Below are 22,436 nucleotides of genomic sequence, written 5' to 3' on the forward strand. Positions count from 1 at the left end.
CTATCAAATATTACCAAAAAATAATAATGATAAATTTTTTTAAAAATAATAATCGGGCTCAGAAAAAGTCAGAATTGGACTCTAACCGGACGAGGGTTGAGACTCTTAAAGGGTCAGGTTTTTTAAAAATTAAGGTAATTCATTTAAGTCAAGGATCATACACCTAAAAGTAGTCATTTTAATTATATAAAAATCAAATATGTTTTTAGATTCAACCCCCAATAAAGAAATGATTAATGATGGCGTTTTGTTTACTCATCCAGCCCTCTTATCCCCAGTCTCTCTATCTATGCTAAAATTATCATATAATTGTACTAGTTATGGATTTTCTAGATGAGTATGTTCTGAATTGATCATCTTGAGTAGCTTCAAATTTTGCATGGGAGGGGTAAATTTAAAAGATAATTACAATCTTGAAATTTTTTTAGATGGGTCGAAAATGTACAATCAAAAGGCCTGCTACGATATTACACAGAAAAGAGTTATTTCGGCGCTGCCCCAAATGTTTTGACATTCTCAGCTAGACGCCCAATTGTTTTGACTCCTTCCACCACGCACCCAAAACTGTCAATTCTACTGTTAATTATAACGGTGCCGTACGAAATGTTTAATTAACAATATTGACCATTAATTTGAATTTAAGTGAGCTTTTTTCAGTAATTACTTAAACTAGAAAACCAGCACATTGAATTGAATATCTACGACCAAAATATCCCTTATAAATACTAAGTTATAAAAATAAAAATTTACTACATGATAGTTTTATAAAAATAAAAATTTACTACATGATAGTTTTATTTTTTATTTAAAGAAATTAAACTTGGACTAAAATTTTCAAGAGTAGACTTCACTAAATTTTACAGGAGTAGTTAGAAAAATACATGTTTCGTTATTTGAGATTCGTCTCTAATACCAAATGCTATAGACATTAATTGTCTACAATGAAAAACAAAACAAAAAGAAATAAAATAATATAAATAAGTTAATTCTAGGAAATTTAAACCTTCCAATAAATTTTTATTGTAGGACCTAAAAAAATGATACAAACATAAATGGGGTTAAATTGAGAAAATAAACCTACAAAAAGAATATTGGTTATTTGAGATATTAATAATCTCATAGTACAAATTAAGTTGTAATAAAATAGTATTCATTTTATTTATATTTGTTATGAAATAGGGATTATCTTAACACAATTATCTTCTGAATATAAGCAACTAATTAACCACAATCCCCACAAATAACTCCAACTACATCACCAATAGCTAACCTATACTACTATTAGATAATATCTTACTATATTTGGATAATTAATACAAAAAAATAAAATAAATAAAAATATTAAAACAAATGATCGTATCAAAGAGGAATTAAAAAAAAAAAGGAAGGAAGAAAAAAGACGATAAAGAAAAGACAAAGGAAGCAAAAAAGAAGATGAGAAAACGAATGAAACCCCGAAAAAATGACAATTATTTTTTTATATATTTATTTGAATTTTGTGTAGAAAGACCGTTCTACCCTTTCTTCCGTCAACATAACAGCGGATTTGACGGTTTTGGACTTTTGGGTGCGAGGTGGCAGGAGTCAAAACAATTTGGATGCGCGGCGGAAAAAATCAAAAAAATTTGGGGCAGACTGGAAATAACCATACAAAAAATTAACGACCAAGGGTGCTTCGTTAAAGTCCGGCGAAATTTGAGTTTGATTAAAGCCCTCGATTGTTTGACGGTTGATTTTGTTTATTCGAACTCGAAGTGCTAAAAAGCCACATCAAGCCAAATGGATTTACGATTCAATACTGCAAAAACTAATCATCCCTAGTATCAGCAGAAAAAACGTCACAGATCGATTGATTGCGGCAGATTCAAGTCAACTTGTCAACGTTGGCTTTCGATAATCGAACTTTTGGCAGAGCGAGAGATATGGGTAGAATAGCAGTGGCAGTAATTGTGAGCTTTTGGGTCATTCCCATTTCAATACTTGTTAATCGAGTTGTTCCTGAACCTTACATGGTAATAATGGAAACCCCCTTTTTGTTAATATTTGTGCAAAAATCTGGCTGCTTTAATGACTAGTGATAATGTGCAGGATGAGATATTTCACGTACCTCAAGCTCAGCAGTACTGCAAAGGCAATTTCAAGAGTTGGGATCCCATGATCACCACCCCACCTGGCCTGTATGCTCTCAGTCTCTATCAATTTTTTTTTTCTCTATGATGATTTTTTATTCACTATCTGATTTTAGTGTCGATGTTACAAAATGGAATTATATGTTTTCGTGCTTTATTACAACATTTGTACTTGAATGCTGTTGGCTGATTTGTGGAATAGTACATAAATGAAGGTACTTTGGGTTGAGTTGGGGGCAGTTGCAACAAATGAACGATATGCTTCTGTTATCATGCTCTGAGTATTGTCTCCAATTGTCTATTGATATACGTTGTAGGGTCTTCTTGAATTGTTTGTGAGTTTTGGAATGCAACTTAAAACCTCATTGGTGTAATATATTTTTAGGGAAGTTGATCCTTGCAGTTTACAACTTTTGCAGGTACTATCTTTCACTTGCCTATGTTGCTTCTTTGTTTCCAGGCATGCTCACTGTGAAAGCGGTCTCATTTTTTGATGTTTGCTCTACTGCTGTTCTTCGCTCTACAAATGGTGTCTTGGCAGTATTGTGCAGCATTATTTTATATGAAATAATCACCTACCTGAGACCAGCTCTTGATGATAGAAAAGCAACACTTCAGGCTGTGGTCCTAGCCTTGTATCCCCTCCATTGGTTCTTCTCTTTTCTTTACTATACAGATGTTGCATCACTTACCGCTGTGCTTGCAATGTACCTTGCATGTTTGAAGAAGAAATACCTGTTTAGTGCATTGGTAAGGTTCAATTCGACTATCTAGTTTATATTATCAATATAGTTCTAATGTTTCCGGATTTTTTTTTTCCAACTAGTCGTGCGGACATGTAATTTTCATTATTTCTCTCCTCAATCTGTCTATCTTGTGGTATCTCCTATTGAAACACTAGTAGGGGAAACTTGAAACAACTTAATTGGAAAACCTTTGCTTGACAACCTCAGGTACATCTCAATGTTCTGGTCCTTTCTTTAGCAACCATTGAAGCCTCATCATCGACTGATTTTCAACTCTGTTGGAGACTTTTTTTTTTTTTTTGGTGATGCCATAAAGGTTCACTTGTCGTTTTGGATTCCCAAAAGTTGTAGTGATACTTCATCAGTCATCACCATATTTGCATCTTGCTAAGGTATATCATGAAATGGTTAAAAACACTCAACAGTTGTTTTATTATTTTGTTTTATGACAAGTTGACATCAAAACGTAAATGCTACTTTTCCTTTCAAGCAAAATTCCAAAAAACCAGAAGTGTTTGATTTCTTAAGTTGCTTTTTGGACAGTAAGCAATAAAATATTAAGAACACTTAAGTGAGACTGTTGATGAGCAATCACCAATCAAGGGATTTCCAGAATGGGAAAGTTTGTTTCTAGGTGATAAGACAAATATGTTGTTTGTTCAGTTAGCTGTGAACAGAAGAGTGTGTTGCTTAAAGCTTCTAGAGTCTATGAATGATTACTCTAACAAACTGGGGAGAGAATGTGATTGTCTTATTCTTTTGATATGCAAGCGTTGAATTGTCTTCTGGTTTCTAATCAGCTTGGCGCGTTCGCAGTTCTCATTCGTCAAACAAATATAATATGGATGATTTTTGTTGCATGTATTGGGGTCATAAATATTACTCTGGCCCATAGAAGAATTGGTGCGGAAGTGAATGAAAATCATGTGTCAGAGAGGAAAAACGATTTCCTAACTTCCACCAGTAGCATCAGTGTGGGCTCAAACTTGAGAAAAAGAAAGTCTGGCAAGGCCGTAGACAAGGATGATATTTCTATCCGTAGTACAAGTAGCTTTTCAGCGACTCAAACATCAGGTTCTGTTTCAGATGTTTGATTAAATTTTGATAGTTTTGTAATTTTTGAAGCCTTGTTTCGGTGCACAGTTTTTGCATTGACATTACAAGCTCTCCATCTCCTAGGATGTTAGTAAATTTGCCAGCTAATCTGGAAGCCTCTCAAAATTGGTTTCTCTTAGCACATCATTGATTAATTTTGTTTGTTTGTGATGCTTATAAATATGTCTTTGTGCCATTATCATGCAGGGCTTCTTGGTGAGATTCAGGATATTATTTTGACTTCATGGCATATGAAGTGGGGGATTTTGGTCTCATTTAGCCCTTTCCTGTTGGCATTGTTGGCTTTTATTGCTTTCATTCACTGGAATGGAAGTGTAGTTCTTGGTACCAGTCATCTCGCCATGCTCTTTTTCAGCCAGTACTAGATCTGTTTATTTTGTTGTGTTTCATTAACTTCTTGCCATTTCCCAAATATTGCAGGTGCAAAAGAAGCTCATGCTGTTTCTCCACATTTTGCACAGATAATGTATGTCAGTCTCTTTTCTGTTCTTTTGTCACCTCCTCTGCACATCACCTTTGGACAAGTTGCAACTTTGCTTCAGTCATTCTGGAAGAACAGGCCTCTTAGTTTCTTTCAATGGCTCTTTGCCCTCACTGTTGGACTCCTCACTGTGCACTTTTTCAGGTCAGTTCAGCTAATTTGGGTGCAGAGCAAATTGTCTTATTAATTAGATTTCCAAAACTATTGGGAAGTGTTTTTGTTTTATGCAGTGAATTGTTAGAATTGGTTTGAAACTTGTATGCATAAATTGTGTTTGCGATGTAATGCCAAGGTCACTTTTTTTCTATTGTTTGCATTTCCAGATATAACACAAGTTTCTGTTTCCTTCACATCCTAAAGTGTTTATATTCCTTTTCTTTCAGCAAATTTCCATTATAAAGTTTAATACTTTTGATTTTGCGATGCATGCACAGTTATGTTTGGAACTTTTGTTCTTGTTTAATCACATAGTTCAATGAATTGATGCAGCATTGCTCATCCATATCTTCTTGCTGACAATCGGCACTATCCTTTTTATCTCTGGAGGAAGGTCATAAAAGCTCATTGGTCGATGAAATTTCTTCTGGTGCCACTCTATGTTTATTCCTGGTTCTCAATTTTCGGTATATTGGGTTAGTAAAATAATTCTAGCAATTGTTTCACGTCTGTCTTTCTTTTCAACCACCATGAGGCCTTATTTAAATCTTTCATCTGTAGGGAGAACTCAAAGGAAGATCTGGGTGTTGGTGTATTTCTTGGCTACCGCTGCAACTCTTGTTCCTGCTCCGCTAATCGAGTTCAGATACTACACAATTCCATTCTATTTCTTGATTCTTCATTCCGACAATACTGATAATCGACATTGGCTCCTCATGGGGGTTCTTCATATGTCTCTCAACATCTTCACATTGATGATGTTCTTGTTTAGGCCATTTCATTGGGACCACGAGCCTGGGATTCAGAGATTTATATGGTAAGAGTATAGAAATGCAAAAGAAAATAATTCAAATGAAAAGGAGAACAAGTGCTAATCATGAAAGTAATTTTCAATTTCTTTGCTGGCTCATATTTCCCATTGATCACTCTTTAGTTTTTGAATTGATGAAACAAAAACTCACACTTTTACCTCATCACTTTTGGGGGTTCAATCATTGGATCATGTTAGGAAATTGGTGGGTGAAGTAGGGCCACAACTAAAATGAAATTGGAAGAAAATAAAGAACAAGCACAAAAAAGGACACTCGAAAATTACGTGGTTCGGCTTTTAGTCTATGTCTACGGGCGAAGACAGAAGGAACATATTGCACTAGTAAAATGAGGATTACAAGTATTGTAATATTTTGGCTCATTACCCAGAATCACAATACACTTAATCTGTCAAATCACTAAAACAAGAGTTTAAAACTCTTAACACTTTCAACTTTCAAGTCTTTTCTCAAATGAATTAGAGAGCTTTAAAATTAGGATAGATTAAATGAAATGAGGAGTTTTCTTTTATAGCCAAATATTGACTATTATTTTTTTTTTCTTTCAATTATGGATGACACCATTTTTTCAATATGATTGGTGCCGCCCTTAGCAAATGTAAAAAAGGGATGTGAAATTCTTGCTCTTTCTAGAAGAGCAGCCCACCTCATTTGACATTCTCCCACTTGGAGATTAGATTGGGGACTAATCAATCTCCACACCATCCTTTCTGTTTCGTCATTGTCATGTAGCCTACGTTTCAGTTAGGCCACAAGACGATCTACTCTAGACAAACTTGTTAGTATTGATTGACTTGATCATAACATCTGTTAGATTCTCCTTCATAAGGATTTTCTATAAATCCACACTTCCGTCTTCCACTACTTCTCGAACAAAGTGGTACTGAATTCCTATGTGCTTTGTTCTGGAATGAAAAGTTGGATTCCTTACAATGTGCAAGGCACTCTAACTGTCACAATACATAAAAATTTTCTCTTGTTTGTGCCCGAGTTTCTCCAATAACTTTTGTATCCAAATAACTTACTTGCAAGCTTGTGTAGCTGCCATGTACTCTGCTTCTGTTGTAGATAAGGCTACAATGGTCTGCAGTTTTGAAACCCAGCTTACAGCTCCTCCCACAAGTGTAAACACATACTTAGTAGTTGATTTCTTTTTATTAAGGTCTCTTGTAAAATCCGAATCCACGTAGCCCCTGACAATAAATTCTGATCATCCATAGCATAATGCAACATCAGAGGTTTCTCTGATGTATCTCAGAATCCTCTTCACAGTTTTCTAATGCTCTTCACCAGGATTCGTCATGTATCGACTGACTGCTCCTACTGCTTGTGTAATGTCTGATCTTGTATAAATCATATCGAGCATTAAATTTTTCACTGTTGATGCATACGGTACTCGAAAATTTGATGCATACGTGAATTGTACTTTTACGTGAACAGTACCCCGACTCTAAAAAATACAATCAGTAGCTCTGATACCATTGTTAGGAAATTGGTGGGTGAAGCAGGTTTACAGCTAAAATGAAATTGGAAGAAAATAAAGAACAAGCACAAAAGATGACACCAGAAAATTACGTGATTCGGTTTTTAGCCTACGTCCACGAGCGAAGACAGAAGGAAAACATTTCACTAGTAAAATGAGGATTACAAGTATTGTAATATTTTGGCTCATTACCCAGAACTTCAATATACTCGATCTCTCAAATCACTAAAATAAGAGTTTAAAATTCTAACACTTTGAACTCTTGATTTTTTTTCTCAAATGAATTAGAGAACTAAAATTGGGATAGATGAGACGAGATGAGGAGCTTCTTTTCCAGTCTTTCATTCCAAAATAAAGCACATAGGAGTTCAGTACCACTTCATTCGAGAGGTAGTGGAAGACGGAAGTGTGGATTTACAGAAAATCCATATGAAGGAAAATCTAGTAGATATTATGATCAAACCAATCAATATTGACAAGTTTGTCTGGAGTAGATCCTCTTGTGGCCTAGCAGAAACGTAGACAATATGACAATGGCGAAGCAGAAAGGATGGTGTGGAGATTGATTAGTCCCCAATCTAATCTCTAAGTGGGAAAATGTCAAATGAGGTGGGCTGCTCTTTCTAGAAGAGCAAGAATTTCACATCTCTTTTTGACATTTGCTAAGGGCGGCACCAACTATATTGAAAAAATGGTGTTGTCCATAATTGAAAAAAAAATAATAGTCAATATTTGGCTATAAAAGGGATCTCCTCATTCCGTTTCATCAATCCTAATTTTAGAGCTCTCTAATTCATTTGAGAAAAGAATTGAGAGTTAAAAGTGTTAGAGTTTTAAACTCTTGTTTTAGTGATTTGAGAAATTGGGTGTATCGAGATTTTAGGTAGTGATCCAAAATATTACAATACTTATAATTCTCATTTTATTAGTGAAATACTTTCCTTTTGTCTTCGCCCATAAACATAGGCTAAAAGCCGAATCACGTAATTTTCTGGTGTTCTCTTTTGTACTTATTCTTTATTTTCTTCCAATTTCATTTTAACTGTGACCTTACTTCATCCACTAATTTCCTAACAGATCATGCAAATACGAACATCTAGGGGTGGGCAAAAAAAGTTGATTAATCAAAAACCGAACCGTTCGGTTCGGTTCGATTTTTTTACGGTTTTTTTACATCCAAAAAATCGAAATAGTAATTTAGCATAAGTAGTAAAATCAGTCGGTTCGGTTTTTGGTTTTAAAATAAAAACCAAAAAACCGAACCGACCACAGGAAAAAACCGATCGCAAATTGATTTTTACACAATCCCTAATCTAACACATTCTTGATTCTTCTCATCTTCTGATCTTCACAGACTTCACTCTTCAGCCGAAAACCGAAGCCGCAGCCCCTTCACCGCTGGAATCTCGTCCCCGCTGCTGCTCATCCTTCACAAATCTAATTTGCCATCGATGCTCATCGCCAACTCTCTTCCTCTTTAGCATTTCTGGGTTCTTTGGTTCTTGTCAACAAAATCTCTCAGCAGAACAAAAATTGATTTCTCTCGCTGCTGTTTTTGTCTCTCATTTCTCTGGTTTGTTATGTTTTTGTAGAGAACTTGAGCTGCTGCTGGCGTGAAAAGGTAATCAGACAAGAATTCGTACTGGGTTTGACTTGGTGGGAGCAAGTTCTGAAAATAAAAAGAAATGGGGATTTTATCGCCCTTCCTTTTCGGGATCCAAGTAATTCTTTGTTGGCCATTCTTTATGTTTCGACTGTACAATCCAGAAACAATTTTTTTTAAAAAAAAAAAGAAAAAGAATTCAGGAGTGCAACAACCACACCATCGAAGAGAATTTCATTCAATCCCTGAGCAAATGTCTTCTTGTTACAGATCGTGCATGGAAAATTATTGTGAAGAAGAAAGGGAAGCACTAGCATTGCCCGATCCTGCTGCTCAAGCTCAGCTCAATCAGTGGATAGAGTATGATTATATTCCTTAAATCTTTTGGGTCTGAACAATGAAATGATTTAAGTTAAAATTATAGGTTATATAGCCTAATTATTAGTCATATTTAAGTAAAATTTTATCTTTTACAAATATATTTTGATTTAAACTTGTTATTTGAACATGTTATGTGTTATTAAACATACTTTGAGGCATATTTTGATTTTTTATTTGTTAACATTTTATGTTTGTGATAGATTTATTAATTTAAGGTTTTAAATTTTAAAAAGCCTAAAATAGGCCCATAATCAAAATAATCGAACTGAATCGAATCGAATTATTTCAATTAATTGAGTATTTGATTATTTCGGTAATTTGATTAATCGCGATTATGATTTTAAAATAATCGTAATCGAACGATTATGAAAAATTTAGTAAAAAACCGAACCGCGCCCACCCCTACGAACATCTTGGAATTTTGGGACCAAATATTGTAGCCATTTCATGTCTAGTTGTGGTTGAGAAAGCTGAATCATGAATCATGAATCATGTTGGCTTGTGCACATTTTTCACATGACGGTGCATCCCATGGTTGCTTAATCCTTTTTATAATGGTATGCCAAGCTATTATTGCTAATCGTGAATGGTTTTGCAACAATGTACTGTAGTTACGTTTAGCTAATTGGAAAAATAACATCAGGTTCGCTCTTTTATTATCATATTCCAAACGAGGTCATACTTTGTCTATGAGTGCTGCTATTCACCCTGATTTTTAACCCCGAAATGCACCCCGAATTTAAAATGCACCGTTTTGATAAAATTGAAAACGGTGCGTTTAACCCATGTTTCTTCCTTTCCTTTCTTTTGCCAAACCACAGAAACAAACCTTTGGTTCCTTTTCGTTTAATCCTATCATCTTGTGGTCGCTGCCGCTGCTACTTCCTTCAAGACCGAGCTCTCTGCCGTTACTGCTTCAAAGCCGTCTGATCAATCGACGATCCGACACCGGGGCCCATCAACTGGCGCGTCTGCCTCAGCATTTTCTTCGTCCTCTCCGGCATACACAGAAGAGCAAATCGCGATCGTGAGACAGATTCAGAAAACGAAAGATTATTACGTGCGTTGATTCAGTTACGTGCGTTGATGGCTTTGATGGGTTTAATTTATGTGCGTTGATTCAGTTGTTGCCTGTGATTTTGATAATTCTCTTGCAGTTTTTGCCGTCTTCTGATCCAATTTATGCCTTGTTGAGGTCTTACCCTTATGAGTACAAGTTTACTACGGAAAGAGGGGTGAATTTTTATGTGAAGTCTAGCAAATTTGAGCAGGACTATCCGCTGGGTAGTGTTCAGAGAGTGAGGCTGGAAAAGCAAGTTAAAAAGGATTACTTTACTATTCTTGTACAGAATTGCCGGTTAGAGATTCAGCGGCAGCAGTGGGGTTTTATAAAGGAGACTCCCCATTGTGACATGTGGCAGAAGTTTCAGTATTCACCAGCTGGGTAAATATGAAAATAATTATGTAGTAATTTGCATAAAGGTTGCTTGATTGTGCTGCTATGATATTCATTATTCAGATAGGAGTAGCAACCGTGTTACTGAAATCTAGTTCAATGAAACAAGCTGAAGCAAAATTGAAGTAATTTTCTCCCACATTCAATTAATGCATCTTCAAATCTTTCATAAAGTTGATCCTCTCCTCAGTCTGCAAGCGGAGTGTTGTGGTTCACGCTTGCACAAATAGAAGAAGAAAGAAAATGTTCACGTGCTGCATAGGTGGAACTAAATGGGAAAGCAATCAAAGCAAAAAAGCAAAGAAGCAAAGAAGCAATCAACGCAAAAGGAAAACAGTCAAAGCAAAAAAGAAATCAAAGCAAAATGCACCGTTTTGACAATATTCGGGGCACGGTTTCGGAGTTTAAAATCGGGGTAAGTAGCTTTTCCCTTTGTCTATTTGTATCGAATAGGCCCCCGACCCTTGGGAAACAAATTAAATAATTGATCCCATTCTTGGCCTATGTTCAAACTGATAAAGGATACTTGGTCATTTGAAAAGGGCACAATGAATTCAAAAGATAAAAGTAAATTTGGTTTTGATAAACAATAGTCCGTAATTTTATTTTAGCAATACCATGGAAATGTTTGGTCGTCAATTTAAAATATGAAAGAATAAAAAATTAATTAGATTTAGATTGGGTGATGATTCATCCACTTCATTGATTTTTTAAATCCATCTTATTTTTAGAAAATAATTATAAAAAGCGTACATTATTTATAAAAATTTTCAAATAAAGACTTCACATCCACTGTATAATTCATGGAATTATTGATAGCTAGAAGAATCATGGTACACACTTCCATATACTAGCTAAAGCTTTGCATATATTTGGTAGAAATTATATTCATGCCGATACAATAGTAGTTAAACTTGAGGGGAAAGAGACGTAACCTTAGGATTTGTTGATTTACTACGTGAGGATGTTGTTGAAAAAGATCAAAGCCGCATTATTTATTTCACTCAAGATTGGGTCTCTATGCTAAGTGTTCTACTTGTGGCTTCTAGGGGTATTCATGTTTGGCATATGCCTATGTAGTTAGAGATCTTTGGAGATGCAAAATTTTTATTGATTTGTATTTTTTAAAAATATTTTAAGCTTACTATAATTATTTTTTAGAAGTGAGATGAATTTATAAAAAATAATAATTCCGCCCATTTAGATATTAAAAAAAATAAATTTAGAAAAAAGAACATATAGGCCCACAAAATTTTGCAAAATGTAAAAATGTACAAATGCACCCCTTATTTTTTAAAATGGACATATGCACTCCTTCCCCCATAAACTTCTCCATTAAACCGTACACATCCCAACAAGTCAAATTTGGAAAAGATGGATCAGTTAAAGCATGACACGTGGCAAATGAACAGAATAGAGTAACCTCTTTCGTCTTCGTTTATTTCCCCTTTTTCTTCCCCTCCCACACAAACGTCCGAAAACCCTCCTTTTTGATTGATACTCACATTAGCGAACTAACAATGGCAGCAGAACAAGCACTGAACGAAAATGAAAATTTGGAATTTATAGCAAACTTGAATGAGGAAGGCATGCTCGGGCTCTTGCGTTGGCCGAATTCAACAGCGTTCTTCACACCTTGTCGGGGTTTCTTTAATGCTACTTGGATAAAAACAAATCTCGGCTCCCGTATTTGGATCCAACCATTTCGAAATGGATTTCAGAAACCGCCCGCACTTTAGCTTGCAACGTTTGCGTCACGACCTAGGGATGGCAACTGAATAACTTGGATATTCATAATATCCATCTTATTGGATCGGATAATATTCATTTAAAATTTTTTAAATTATATTAAGATAAATATGAATAATTATTTTTTTCCAGTGAATACCCATTTAATCCAACATAATTTGAAAAAAAATTTAATTTTATAAAATGAAAAATGTAATAAACAAACATTGTAAAAAGATTACCGTAACAATCTTCAAACGCCTTTACATTCGGAAGTTCAGTTTCAGCACGTGAAAAAGGATGCACAAGAGTTAAGTTCAAATCTCAAGCCATGCTTAGAAGCCAACCTTTTGAAGACAGGCATCTCTTATTGTCATCCGTTGCCGCTGCTTCTGGTAAGCAAAATTGACGAGTCATTGCATTTGACGGATTGAAAAAATGGCGCCGATTGCCGTCGCCGTCGTTGTCTGCTGGAAGTAAAAGGAGAGGATAAGGATATGTGTTAACTGTGATTAACTGATTGGATTAGTTAAGTTAGTTATGGTGACGTGGCAGTCCAGTCAGCAAAGTAGTTGTGAGTTTGTTAAGCTGGTTATTCAGCTTCTCTCAAAGATAAATACACGTGAAAATGATGTATATGTTAAGATGATTCTGGATAGCAGTATATAAGCTTTGTAATCTCATTCTGTTATTAAGTTGAATAAAATGAATATTCTTAGCTAAAGTTTCTCACATTTTCTCTTAGATTTTCTCTGTAAACAAACACTCCAAATCTGTTGATTAAATTCTAATTTGGTATCAGAGCCTTGAATCACTTCTTGATCATGGCTTCTTCAAGTCTTAGTACAAATGTTTCTTCCGCAATCTCAACATTTACTTTCACCACACCAATCAAGCTTGACAGATCGAATTATACTATATGGAAATCTCAGATCCTTTCAGCCATTCGAGCAAATGATCTGGAAGGTTTTCTTGATGGATCACGTACCTGTCCAAATCAGCTGCTGACTGGTGAATCAACAAGCGCAGATGCGGCAGTCATCTCAGAAAATCCTGCATACACTACTTGGAAAAGGCAAGATCAGATGATCTTGAGCTGGCTTTTATCTTCAATCAGTGTGGAGAGCTTAAGCATTGTGGTAAATTCTAAAAACTCTTGAGAACTTTGGATAAGCTTAGAGGAACAGTTTGAATTTGAAACAGCAGCTAAGAAAGTTCATTTAAAGATGCTACTAAATAATCTTAAGAAAGGATCCATGTCAATTACTGAATATTTTTGTAAACTAAGGTCAGTAACTGATGAATTAGCAATGGCTAGAAGTTCAGTTAGTTCTATTGACTTCATTACATATTTAATCTCAGGGCTAGGACAGGCTTACTATCCTGTTGTAGTTTATATTGAGGCAAATGCTCTTAAAATGAGCATCAATGAGGCTTATTCTATGTTGTTATCTCATGAAGCTAGGCTTGAGAGTAATCATTCTGGTGTAGCTAAGGAAACTAAGCTGAATTTTAGTTCTAATGTGGCTCAGACTGGTAATAATCAGAAGAAGTCAGGAAACAATGCTAATTGGAATACTAATAACCAGGGTAATTGGAATGGTAATTTTGTGAATAGAAATGGAAATGGAAATTTCAACAATAGAGGAGGTTATGGATCTGGCAGAGGTGGCTTATGGATCAAAACTCAGGGAGAGGCTGGTTTGGAAATCAAGGAAGATGTTCAAACTCTGGTGGTTTTAATGGAAATACTGGTGGATTTAATGCTAATGGTGGAAATCCAGGGTCCTCTGGTGGCTTTGGTAGAGGAAGTGGCAGAGGAAATATTATCTGCCAAATATGTTTTAAACCAAACCATTCAACTATTGATTGTAGAAACAGATTTAACAGAAATTTTGTTTCAAATTCTCCAATGCAGTATCCAGGGCCAAGAACAGCTTATATGGCTACCTCAGAAGGAGTTGCTGATCAGGGATGGTATCTGGACAGTGGAGCCACTCATCATCTCACCAACAATGTGCAAAACTTGGTTGAAGATAATTCTTATAATGTTGCTCAACTGCTGTTTGTTGGAAATGGACAAGGTCTTACTATCACACATATTGGTTGCACTCATCTTTCTACTTCTTTTGGCACATGTTTATCCTTAACCAATATTTTGTGTGTTCCTAAAATAACCAAAAACCTCATCAGTATATCTAAACTTCTTTTGGATAATAACATAATCATTGAATTTTGTTCCACCATGTGCTTTATTAAGGACAAAAAGGAGGGAACTTTGCTGGCACAGGGGATTGTTGAAGGTGGTCTTTACAAGCTACTATCACTTGATGTCTTCTCTCTTTACTCTGCAGATTGCAATCCAAATCTTTTTAAACCAAGTTCCATGTTGTCATTTTGTTTTGATAATAAAGTTGTAAACTCTTTACCAGAGTCAAATAATCGTGTGTCAAAGTTGAACAATGTAAATATGTCTGAAGCTTTTGCATGTTCTGTTTCTGGAAATTCTTCTAGAGCTGGAAAGATATTAGTTCAGTTGTTACATAATAGATATGGTCATCCCAATAAACATGCTTTGCAAACAATTATTAAAAGTCTTCCCACACATTGCCTTTCAAATCAATTCATTAGCTTCTGTGATACTTGTCAACATGGCAAAATGCATCAGCTTCATTTTTCTGTCACTGCCATTAAAACAAAAGCACCACTTGAGCTTCTATATACAGATGTATGGGGACCAGCTCCTGAATATTCAATGAGTGGATACAGATATTATATCTCTTTTGTGGATGATTTCACTCGATATTCTTGGATTTTTCCTCTCACAGCAAAGTCAGAAGCCTTAGAAACCTTCAAACACTTCAAACTTCTTGTTGAAAAACAGTTCTCCTTGTCTATCAAAACACTACAGTCATATATGAGGGTGAATTTATAGCTTTTAAAACCTTTCTTCAGCAAGAGGGTATATGTTTTAGGTATAGTTGTCCATATACACACCATCAAAATGGTGTTGTTGAGAGGAAACACAGGCATATTGTTGAAACAGGTCTGACACTTCTAGCTCAATCGCAGTTACCTCTCTCCTTTTGGTGGGAAGCATTCCACACTGCTTCTTTCCTTATCAACAGAATGCCCACATCAGTTCTAAACAATCTATCCCCATTTCAGAAATTACATAATCATCTGCCTGACTATCAGTTTCCAAAGGTTTTTGGTTGTTCCTGTTTTCCATTCCTCAGACCTTATAACCAGCATAAACTTGACTTTCATACTCAAAAATGTATTTTCATTGGTTACAGTCCACTTCATAAAGGTTATAAGTGTTTAACTTCATCTGGTAAAGTGTTTGTTGCTCGGCATGTTATTTTTAATGAAACTGAGTTTCCTGACACAGAATTGTTTCTAAAACACTCTACCTCACAAGTCTCCAATGTTGATGTCTCTTCTTCACCAGTACAATTTTCTTTTCTTCAAACTTCTGCTCAGGTTGACAGTAGCAATGTAGAGTCATCATCTCCTAATTTTCATCTAGCAATGTCTCTTCCATCAAGTTCCAGTTCAGTACAACCTTCTTCTTCTCATTCTGTAGCTGAACCAACTCACTCATCTTCATTACCAACTCACCCAATGATTACTAAAGCTAAAGCTGGTATCTTCAAACCCAAGTCATATCTAACAGCTACTGAAAATCTTGAGCCAGCTAGTGTAAAAAGTGCCTTGCATGACTCCAAGTGGTTTTGTGCTATGAAAGAGGAATTTGATGCACTGCAAAGAACTCAAACCTGGACTCTAGTACCCTCTGAAAGTGCTGCTAAAATAGTTGGTAATAAGTGGGTATTTAGGGTGAAGTATAACCCTGATGGCAGCATTTCCAAATACAAAGCTAGGTTGGTTGCCAAGGGTTACCATCAAACTCAAGGGGTGGATTTCTTTGAGACCTTCAGCCCAGTTGTGAAACCTTGCACAGTCAGAGTTGTCCTCAGTCTAGTAGTATTGCATCATTGGCAGATTAGACAGCTGGATGTTAATAATGCGTTTCTCAATTGTATGCTTGAAGAGGATGTGTTCATGCATCAGCCACAAGGTTTTATAGACCCTGCAAATCCATCCTATGTTTGCAAGTTAAACAAAGCCTTATATGGTCTCAAGCAAGCTCCTAGAGCTTGGTATGAGAGGCTGAAAGGGTCCTTACTTCATAAAGGTTTTCACTCCTCAAAATCTGATACATCCATGTTTATTCAGCATATTGACCATGATATTGTGCTCATTGTCATATATGTTGATGATATTTTAGTTACTGGTTCTAATTCACAACATATTGAGGCTGTTATTTAATATCTTCATTCCGAGTTTGCACTCAAGGATCTAGGAGAGTTTAACTACTTTCTTGGTATTGAAGTAACACCCTCTGTTCAGGGACTGCATTTATCTCAAACCAAATACATTGGTGATATCCTTAGAAAAGCAAATATGCTTGACAGTAAAGGTTTTAATACTCCTATGAGTCCAGGTGATAAGCTTACAAAGGATAGTGGTGAAGTTTTTGATAATCCCTCATTATACAGAAGTATTGTGGGCTCTCTTCAGTATGTGTTGCTGACAAGACCTGATATAGCTTATCCTGTTAACAAGCTTAGTCAGTTCCTAGCTCATCCAACCATTGCACACTGGCAAGCTTGTAAAAGGGTTCTTCGATATCTTCAAGCTACTTCACACTTTGGGATTTAATTCTTCAATTCAGGCTCTGTGACTTTAACAACATTTTCTGATGCTGATTGGGCAGCTGATCCTAATGATCGAAAGTCTACTGGAGGGTATTGTGTATTCTTAGGAAACAATATTATTTCTTGGTCCTCCAAGAAACAAACCATTGTTTCTCGTTCCTCAGCAGAGTCTGAATATAGAGCTCTTGCTTCAGCAACCTCTGAAATTCTTTGGCTTACCTATTTGCTTCAAGAACTGCAAATTCAGCCAACTCAAAGTCCTGTTCTGTACTGTGATAATCAGAGTGCTGAGGCATTAGCTAGCAATCCTAAGTATCACTCTCGAACAAAGCACATTGAGTTGGATCTTCATTTTATTCGAGAGCATATTGCCCAGAAGCAACTCACGATCAGCCATGTTTCCAGTTCAGAACAACTTGCAGACATTCTCACCAAGCCCCTCTCTTTTGATCAGTTTGCTTATCTTTGTACCAAGCTTAATGTTCTTCCTCGAACTTAAGCTTGAGGGGGGATGATAAGAATATTTGTTAACTGTGATTAACTGATTGGATTAGTTAAGTTAGTTATGGTGACGTGGCAGTCCAGTCAGCAAAGTAGTTGTGAGTTTGTTAAGCTGGTTATTTAGCTTCTCTCAAAGATAAATACACGTGAAAATAATGTATGTGTTAAGATGATTCTGGATAGCAGTATATAAGCTTTGTAATCTCATTCTGTTATTAAGTTGAATAAAATGAATATTCTCAGCTAAAGTTTCTCACATTTTCTCTTAGATTTTCTCTGTAAACAAACACTCCAAATCTGTTGATCAAATTCTAATTGCATCTGATCAGACTTGTCTCTAAAATTCTTGATATTTGTTGTTGATCGCCAAGAAGTGCAAACCCAACGAAAGGCCACAAAGTCTTGGTAGAATTTTATCCGCTCAGCGATTTTGACTACAAGGTCTTGATTAAGTTCTGACCATTGATGGATGGTAAGATCACTTTTGGAGGTATGAGAAGAAAAATTAGGGAACAAAGGATGGCGAATTTAGATTTTCGGTTTTCGCTGTTGTTCTGTACATCATGTTCGTGTTGTGTTCGATAGTTTGCTTCACTGAAGTGAAGTGACGAAGGCTCATGCGACTAAGCTGCAACTGTTTTTTCAAATTATTTAAAATAATTTTAATTAGCTTTTAAAATTAATGATTTTAGGAAATAAAAAATAAAAAAGAATTTTTTAATGTAATACATCATTAATTAACTTTTACTTTATTATTATGTTATATTATTTTTTAAAATTTAGAAATATAAATTTAATATCTATGGATATCCATAAATACTTATATTTATGTGGATAAAATTTATATTCATATCAAATATTAAATATTAGAATAGATATAGATATAAATACTTATATTTATATAGACAAATTCATCATGAATAATCGTGAATGTATGCATAAATAGACAATTTCCATATCCAACGGATATTTGTCATCTCTATCACGACTTATCTGAAGCTCCGCAATTTGGTAATTTCCCATCTCCCGGCTCTGCACTCCCCGCACACTCTCGGAAGGCCCGGAGGCCATAAGCCGGCTGCGATTCCAATCGGCTTCGCCTTTGCCGTTCAACAACTCGGCCCTGTAAACGCAGCAGATACAATCACTGAGTTGATCTACGTTCCCTGTTAACCCAACGCGGGTCATTGCTGTGGCATCCCTACGGAAGCGAATGCCACGTGGGACCCCATACGCCTATTGGACGGGCGGTTGAGTATGCAACGAGTTTGGGAATGCTATTTGCAGCCGTGGATCTCACTCAGAAGAAGGGAACGGCGTGGTGGCTGTTTCGCCAGACGTTCTCCAATGGTAGTTTCGAGCTGCATTGCCCTCTGTCTGAAGTCAACTTCACCGCAAGCATGGCCGTTGCTCGTAGCTTGTTCTTGGATGGCTATAAACTTAATCCGTCGGGATCCTTCGTCAATCTTGATCCCTTGGGTGATGGTGATCATGGAAGCTATCTGCGCAAACCTCACGTATTCACGTAAACAGCTTTGATGCAATCATTTACCCCAGAGAAAATGTGAGAGATGTGTTTGTTATTTTGAGAGATTATATTGTTAGAATCCTGATAGTTATAACTTTTCAAATGTTTAAATAGAATTTTTATCTAGTAAAGTTTTTACAAATACTTTTTTTTTTTTGTTCCCAATGATAATTTTTATTAAAAATTTATAAAATAATTTTTTTAGACAAATTTTTTAAAGTTTCTTATAAAAAAATAAATAAAATTGTCAAATAAAAAAATATATTTTTAAAATGTTAATATATAAAGAAAGCTTTTCAACTTCTATTCTCTCAAAAGTTTAAAATTTAAACGTTTTGATAATAGAGATAAAATAACTTATTTAATTTTTAAAAGCTCTACTATAAAAATAACCAAACAATAATAAAAATTTAAAAAAAACTTATGAAATTAAATAAATAATTATTAGATAAGTTATACTAAACAGACACTTAATTTTTTTCAACTCCATGAAAATAAGAACCCAAAATACTAGTAAAATTTTTAACACTGCACGTCCTTTTGATATTTTAGTTTTTAGGCCACTGATTGTCTGCTCATATTTCACAAAATGAACGTTACGGTGTATTCTCCAAACTTCTTTGATCAGATTTTTTTTTTTTTTTTTTTGTCATTAGAAATAGGTAGGGTGATTAATGTTAAAAATTGTATGTTTATTAAGTGGTAAAAATGTTATTTTATGTTTTTATTACAATTTATATTTGTATTTATTTAATTATTATGAATTATTAATAATATTTTTAAATACTTAATTTTTTGTATTTTTGAGTATTTATAAGGTAAAATAATAATTTCATGCAATTTGACACTCCAAACAGATAAACAGGAAGTCGTCGAGGTGGATTTACGTCTTTTGTTGCAAAAGTAAAACTTATTTAACAAGTTAGGTGTGAGAATTACTAGTGGAATAAGTTAAATATGCTTAAGTGAATTGAGTTAGGTTTATTTTTGGTTAGTGGAACAAATCTATGGTTATGAAATAATTGGCTTTGTTTATGTGTTGTGTGAATTGATTATGATTCATGAGCTAGTATAAATGTATGTAGTTGCTATCTCTTTCTCTACACCTTTCTTTCACTTCTTTCTCTCCAAATTCTTCTCCTCATCTCTTCTAAATACTCTTCTTTAATATTTTTAAAATTATTTTCATAATAATTTTAGTTTATTTTCAATTTAGTTATTTTATTTTAATTATGTGTAATTTAATTTTAACAATTATTTTCAGTTCAATTATGCTTAACTAAATTATAATAGTTAGGGTAAGGTGAAGTTTTTAGTAAAAAAATTATAATTTAATTAAATTCTATTTTTAATTATATAAATTAAATTATTTTCTATTTAATTTTATCTATACTTCATATTTTAAAATTTTGATTTATTGTAAACAAACAAACGAGTTTGGTACAATACATTCTTAATATCTTACTATAAAATATGTTGAAATAGTATTTTGACTTCTTATAAATAAGTTAAATTTTGGCACACTAAGTACTTAATCTATTATAAAATTAATGGAAAAATAATGATAATTTGTGTAATTAATATTTTGTGCAATAAATTTAAATAAAAATGATCAAAAGAATTTATTAAATCATATTTATTATTAAAAGTGGATGCATAATCCTAATTAATTTATTTTCGTATTTTCACTTTAATTAAATAGGGTGTCTTTAAATTATATTTGTAGTTCTAAGATTATTTTAAAAAAATTAACAAATTAAATCTTTTCACTATAGATTGACCTTGAACTCATTAAGCTATATTATAATAAGACAATCTTATACTTGGGAGCTTTAAATCACTTTTGAGTCGTGTTAAGTTTTTGGCACCGATGAAAGGTATTTATTTTGTTTGTTTTCATTTTTTTTATTTCTCTTTTTATAAATTTTCATTTGCCCCTTCTTTTCTTAAACTTTGTTCTACCAACAGAAATTTTAGAAAATTTCACTTTCATCCCACACTTGTTCTATACGTGTATAAATTGCAATATGACCACAAAAGTCTGAAACATTTTCAAATAGATCTGTGGCTGAAATTCCCACAATAATAAGATTTGGACCTACAAGTTGAACTTTATTTGGACTGGACTGAATAGGTAAGACTATTGACTTCAAGTTACAACAAAGGCCTAGTAATTTGAATTAATCATCTAATTGGCTAGTAATTTTTAAAATTTGAACAAAAAAGAGTTTGCATATTGAGATAAGTATTCATTCTCTTTCTCTCTTATTTAAATTTCTACAATTTAATTTTTGCATTATTTTATTTTCCTTTGCAATTTTTGTGACAATTATTTTATTTTGTCACTTTATATGGTCAGTTCAACTGCCTAAACTGTTATTTAATTTTAGTTAATATATTATTATTCTATTAATATGTTTGTTTTAATTAATTTGTTAGATGGCTGGTTGAACTGCCTATAAAGTTATTTAATTTTAATTTCCAATTTATTTATTTTTATTTCACATTTGTTTATTATTATTTTTAATTCTAATACATTTATATTAGTATTATTGTTGTTGTTGTTGTTGTTGTTATTATTATTTTGACATCTATATTACTTGCTTATTTAATTTTCCATCTGTTTATTTATTTATTTTTTTGGGTAAAATTTTATTACTTTTTGACACATTACTCATTTGTTTGTGTATCATCTGATTTCACACACACACACACTTCATCAACATTGCATGAGATGTGGTACTAAATTTCAAATGGTAGGTTAATTCGTCAATTACCGCCACCAATCATAAAAGAGATTCAAGAACAAAATCTTTTGGATCAACTTAATTCTCAAATTGATTAAGGAGACAACCATTCTCAACATATTGTACATGACCATAATCAATCAAGAACTTTGAGAGCCTAGATGAATTCAACAAGAACTAGAGCACCCTCGTGTATAGTATTTTCTTTAGAAGCATCTCGATTCAACTTCAAATCAGATATTATTCAACTTTTACTAATATTTTATGGTTTAGAATCTAAGATTCATACTTACATTTAAGAGATCTTTAAGTTTGTAATATATATACAGACCAAAATTGTAGCATGAACATAATTAGATTGAGACTTTTTTTTTTCATTAAAAGATAAAGTTAAAGTTTGGCTACAAAACATCAGATCTAGATCAATAAAAATTTGGAATAACATGCAAGAACAATTTTTGAAAAAAAATTTCTACCCCAAAAAATAAATTCTTTCAAAAGACAAATCAGCACTTTCACTCAAAAGCCGGAAGAGACTCTTTCACCTTTGTTGGATGTCATTAAAGAGTCATTCCTGCTTTTTAAGTGAAAGTGGTGATTTTTTTTTTAAAGAATTTGTCCTGTAAAGTGGAAAAAAAATTTCAAAAATTATTCTTTAATGTTATTCCAAGTTCTTATTGATCCAAATCTAAGGCTTTGTAGCCAAGTTTTAGCTTTATTTTTTAATGAAAAGGAAAAAAACTTTAATTTAATTATGTTCATGCTACAATCTTGGTCTATATATGTATTACAAACTTCCTTAAAATCTCTTAAATGCAAGTATGAAT

At 33.9% G+C, this 22,436-nt stretch overlaps 1 protein-coding gene across 7 annotated transcripts; it reads left to right on the forward strand.

The window, feature by feature from the left end:
* The first annotated feature begins 1,645 nt into the window (after positions 1-1,645).
* On the forward strand, positions 1,646-9,106 carry LOC102613758 (dol-P-Glc:Glc(2)Man(9)GlcNAc(2)-PP-Dol alpha-1,2-glucosyltransferase). 7 transcript variants are annotated; one of them, XR_008055748.1, is made up of 11 exons: positions 1,647-2,012; positions 2,089-2,177; positions 2,549-2,879; positions 3,676-3,949; positions 4,178-4,315; positions 4,412-4,616; positions 4,962-5,104; positions 5,190-5,445; positions 8,296-8,439; positions 8,534-8,662; positions 8,815-9,106. XR_008055748.1 is itself a non-coding variant. In XM_052443504.1 (9 exons), exons 1-9 carry the CDS (start codon positions 1,923-1,925, stop codon positions 5,672-5,674), a joined length of 1,563 nt encoding a protein of 520 aa, XP_052299464.1. In that variant the 5' UTR covers positions 1,646-1,922; the 3' UTR covers positions 5,675-8,274. The 7 variants fall into 7 exon arrangements, 4 of the variants coding, with proteins under 4 accessions (XP_052299464.1, XP_006480807.1, XP_006480806.1 ...); XR_001508492.3 differs by having other exon boundaries at positions 8,296-8,662; XR_370958.4 differs by lacking the exon at positions 8,296-8,439.
* The last annotated feature ends 13,330 nt before the right edge of the window (positions 9,107-22,436 follow it).

The sequence above is a fragment of the Citrus sinensis genome, chromosome 6 (assembly GCF_022201045.2).
Source record: "Citrus sinensis cultivar Valencia sweet orange chromosome 6, DVS_A1.0, whole genome shotgun sequence".
Classification (NCBI taxonomy): domain Eukaryota; kingdom Viridiplantae; phylum Streptophyta; class Magnoliopsida; order Sapindales; family Rutaceae; genus Citrus; species Citrus sinensis.